This window comes from Camellia sinensis, chromosome 4, assembly GCF_055761805.1.
Source record: "Camellia sinensis isolate YWXY chromosome 4, ASM5576180v1, whole genome shotgun sequence".
NCBI lineage: Eukaryota > Viridiplantae > Streptophyta > Magnoliopsida > Ericales > Theaceae > Camellia > Camellia sinensis.
The window spans coordinates 119,500,889-119,505,401 of NC_138964.1; the positions used below are offsets into that span (position 1 = coordinate 119,500,889).

A 4,513-nucleotide genomic window follows, 5' to 3' on the forward strand; every position below is an offset into this window, starting at 1 on the left:
TGAAAGTATTTGGAAAAAGTTTATTAAATAGAAATAACTTAAAATAATTCTATTTTGTGGAAGTACAAGGAATATGCAAGTGAGAGTTATTTGAATTTATCATTTTATAAAAGTGTAATTACTTTGTTCTTAAATCTAATTTTTCAAAGGGACTACACAAATCATACAAGGAAAATGACATATTCAAATAATAAATAAAATATATAAAGAAAAAGGAAAGAAGAGGAAAATGACATGAAAAATATTTGTGAAACAAAATTATTGGTAAGGCTTCATAGATTTTTATACCAGAAAATGTTCCAGTTTGTCTTCAAGTCAAGGTCAACACCTTTTTGGGGAACAATTTGGACCATACTCTACACAGGTAGGTACAGTATTTTGTTGAATAAATGGGTTCAGTTTGATAGAGTTCTTATATTTCTCATCATTCCAGGGTAAAATGGTAAAAGTACACAAATCTACCAGTAAAGCGAAATGATTTGGAACCTCATTAATAATCGCAGTGTATTTATATTAGAATCTTCTTCTGATTGATAGGTTGCTTTGTTGGATTGACTGATTGAGTGACTGACTCTACAATAAAGTGAGAGTTTCAGCAATCAGGTGGAAAAGATGCGTTTCTCTGATCAATTAGAAAGTGACTCTTCATGAGGGGAAAAAAAAGAAGAAGCCCTAATTAAGCATTAAAAGCTGAATCTCCAGAAATGATATCAGAATCTGAAATGCAGCTTCAAAGTACAACCATTCATGTATCCCATTTTTTAGAAACATTATTTGCTTTCAGATACATCTCACATTGCAAACACTAAAAAACACCCCTACTTCAAAAAGAAAAGAACATAACCTTTGACAGTAGTGTCAACCCTTTTTCTTCCTCTTCTCCTCCACATGACTGACTGTTTCAAATTTTATGTTCTCTAATCTCAAAACAATCATAATTATTGAATTATGTTTTGAAAAATTATTATGTAATTCAATAACTGTGTGATTGTTTCAAGACAAAGAGACAAAAGAAACTAAGAATCCGAATGTCTAGTGATAAGTTGAGATCAGCCGAAATCAATAAGTGTGATCCAATATTAGAGGGACTTATGATGTCTTGTTTTTAGTTATGCATTGGGTACCTAACTCCAGTTGCCAGAGCTCTTTGCTGTTCGATCTGCATCATGAAATGATAATTATTCAGTACTAACTCAATAGTATTTAACTTCTCAAAGAGTAATTGGAATGATGGTCTGAAATTACTATAATAAAGGCAAAGATATGGTAGCAACAATCAATATTTTAAATATCAATTGTTGCATATGATATCCATCATGTATTGAAATTTTAGCTTTTCAATAATGTTCATTGATATATAATTGTTACTATCTAATATTAACTAATATTATGATTGTATCATTAATATCGATACATATCTTGATATCATTTCGTGTCGGCAATATAGTAAGATATTAGCCGATATAGGATAATGCCATCCATAATTTGAAGTAATGGTATCAAGATATGCATCAATATGAGCAAAATATTCATATATTAGTCAATATTGGATAGTATTATCAGTCGATATATAATAACAATATTAAAAGTCTAAAATCTTGTTAGGTTATAATTACTACATATGTAATGGTTAATATTTAAAATGTTGATATCAGTCAATATATTAGTGAATATAAGTATTAAAAGTTCAAAATTTTGAATCGGTAAGTATCAGAGGTTATTTAAAGGGAGAATTTCAGATCAATGTAAAACTTGAAAAATAATTATAAATTAAAAATAAATTTTATCAATATTAATTATAAATTTTTCATGTATATATAATATTTTTCTCAACTTCCCACTGCTATGTAATTTTTCCTTAATTAAAACCAGATTGTGGTTATTTGAAACAAGATTGAAGTCAAGCAATATAAGTTTAGAATTGTAATGTAAATGTAATGAATGGTGGTATGAGATATTTTACTTGGAAGAGTTCGTGGAGTTTGTTCTTGAGATAGCAATATTCGTGCTCTAGCAGCTCTAAAGCTCGCAAGCATCTGTAACCCACATGCAGAAATAAACAAATAAATCAAAAACAAAAACAGAAATGAAAACTTATTTTTATAAAAACAAATAGGAGCTCTGGACTCTCGATCAGTCCACACACGCACACCCTTGCTCTGAAAAGGGTTTTAAAATATATATATATATATATATATAAAAAAGAAGAGAGAGGAGAGAGAGCAGAGGACGCACGCAGTTCGGTTATTCTGTTCGGAAGCGGCGCGAAAGGCAACGCATATATTTCTGACCCTTTTGGCACCAATGCTAGAGCTGCTCCCCATAAACTGGTTCAAATGGATTCCCACTTTTGTGTAGTCCGAAAACTCTCTTTCTTGCCTGTTTCCTCACCATACATAAATTATCATATGTTAATGACTTTTTTTTTTTTTTAAATTATTACAACAATAGTATTAGTATGAGTTTTGACTTGAAAATAAAAAAATTATATCATTTTGTACGAAATTGATGTAGGATATCATTGTTCAATTCAAAATATATGGAACCATATTAAAAGATATAGCAATGAATATGAATTTTCAAAAGTTTAAAAAAAAAAAAAAATCAGCTAATATTTAAAACTATCTTCATGTAAAGGATATGAAAAGAAACACGTTTTGATTCAAAATAAAAGAAAAAAGTTAAAAGGTCTGAAAAAGTAATTTGAAAATGAAGTTTGTGGGTATAAATTCAAATTTAGTATAATTTTAATTACACAAGAAAGAATTTGGTAATTATTACTTATTTTAGGCATTTTTTTTTTTTTTTGGAATTTATGCTGTTTTCTAAATCACTATAGAAATGCAGAAAAACCCGTAAACCAAAATTAAAAAGTATGTTAAGTTGCTAAGACAGGTTTAACAATGTGCACGGTGTGTGTGAGTCTGAGAGAGAGAGAGAGAGAGAGAGAGAGAGAGAGAGAGAGATTAGTGGTTACAGTAGTAGGCCTCTGAGATTCCTCAAGAGCTTCTCAGATTCATGGAAGTAGATGTTGACAACCTCAGAGACAAAGTTGGGAGAGGACTCATCTTGAAGCTGTTGTAGCTGCAAAAACTGCTCATCCAACACTCCCTAACCCACCAAATAACCACATTTTAACACTTTTCTTAATCACCACTATACTATAATCATCACATTTATATAAACAAACACCTATTTAGCAACAAAAATGAAAAACAAAAATTGAGGGTTGAAAGTTACCTGGTGAAAGAGTAGGGCGAGCAAACGATTCATGTCATCTCGCAACCGATCCATGCTCAACCCGAGCATCCACAGAGGCAGACCCGTCTTGGCTACTTTGTTCTTCAATCCCCACAAACAACTTTTGGATAGAATAGAAGAAAGAAAGAGAAGCAACAATAGCACTGAGGATGAATAGATTGATTGAATTGAAGAGCTCAATCAATTGTTCTTTTGTTGTTCGGCTGAGGACATATATATATACTGAAATCTTAGAATAAATTAGGAAGCAACTAAATCTATTCTACAGTTTCACACATATGTAGGCTAAATTTAAGCAATAACTTAATTACAGTAGATTGCTTTACAGGAGTGATTGATGATGAGTTTGAAAGTGTTTTTGAAGGCTTCGTGTCCTTTTAGAGAGGGAAGGCTGAGTTCAGGGTGGTCGTATTTATAGGATGGGCCTGCCCTGTGTCCAACCCACTTTAAAAAGGAAAATTATTTGGTGGTCCGGCGTCCCAATTTCACTTTTATTTGATTTATACAAGACAAAGAAAAAAATATTTGAGATCTATACAAACAAATAAATAAAACTTTGACTATATAGTCAATGATATAAGACTCAACTTGTTTGCCGAATCATCTTTATTGTGAGTGAATTTATTATTTTAAAATTGTGAGTCTCTATTATTTTTCATTAAATTGTGCATAATATATATATATATATATTTGATCAAGATTGTAGGATGTTAATTTTATTAGTAAAATTAAATTGTAGGATTTTAGTTTTGTTAATGAAATTAAATTATAACTAAAAAAGTCACCGTTATTCTATTAGCTTGAATCCCTAACCTTTCCCCTCACCATACATTAAAGATGTGGCTATTAGATACCAGTAGGCCAAACCCAAAGTCTACATAATATTGTTCTAAAACTACCAAATAATAAATCCTTAAAATTATAAGGGTAAATTACACTTAAACTCCTTGAGATTTGACTTTAATACATATTATCTCTGACGTTTGGAAAATTACATTGACCCCTAGTCATTGTAATTATTTAGACAGAATGAAAATATTAAACTCATACACTCTCTCGTTTCTCTACTTTGTTTTACTTTTTCTATTTTTTTTTCCTTTGCTTTATTTTTTGTTTTTTTCAATGTAATATCCTATGTTTTTCTAGTAGAAGTTGTTACCTTTTATATAAATAGGAGGTTTGTGAAATGAGACTATTAACTATAAAGGTAGAAATGTAATTTCCAAAACGTTAGGGAATAGGATGTAATTGG

General features: G+C 30.2%; 1 protein-coding gene across 1 annotated transcript; it reads right to left on the minus strand.

The window, feature by feature from the left end:
• Nucleotides 1-768: 768 nt before the first annotated feature.
• On the minus strand, nt 769-3,646 carry HP6 (histidine phosphotransfer protein 6). The gene is made up of 5 exons (XM_028212128.2): nt 3,241-3,646; nt 2,978-3,111; nt 2,236-2,379; nt 1,964-2,036; nt 769-1,159 (listed from the first exon to the last, which is right to left on the minus strand). The coding sequence occupies exons 1-5, from the start codon at nt 3,307-3,309 to the stop codon at nt 1,106-1,108; spliced, it is 474 nt and encodes a 157-aa protein (XP_028067929.1). The 5' UTR covers nt 3,310-3,646; the 3' UTR covers nt 769-1,105.
• Nucleotides 3,647-4,513: the final 867 nt, after the last annotated feature.

Excerpts from the sequence above, each read along its gene's own strand:
- HP6 (XM_028212128.2), bottom strand. The coding sequence starts at position 3,309 with ATGCTCGGGTTGAGCATGGATCGGTTGCGAGATGACATGAATCGTTTG. Across the intron at positions 2,380-2,977 it reads AATCTCAGAGGCCTACTACT|GCAAGAAAGAGAGTTTTCGG; the intron begins GTAACCACTAAT and ends GTGAGGAAACAG. Across the intron at positions 2,037-2,235 it reads GAACAGAATAACCGAACTGC|ATGCTTGCGAGCTTTAGAGC; the intron begins GTGCGTCCTCTG and ends TGTGGGTTACAG.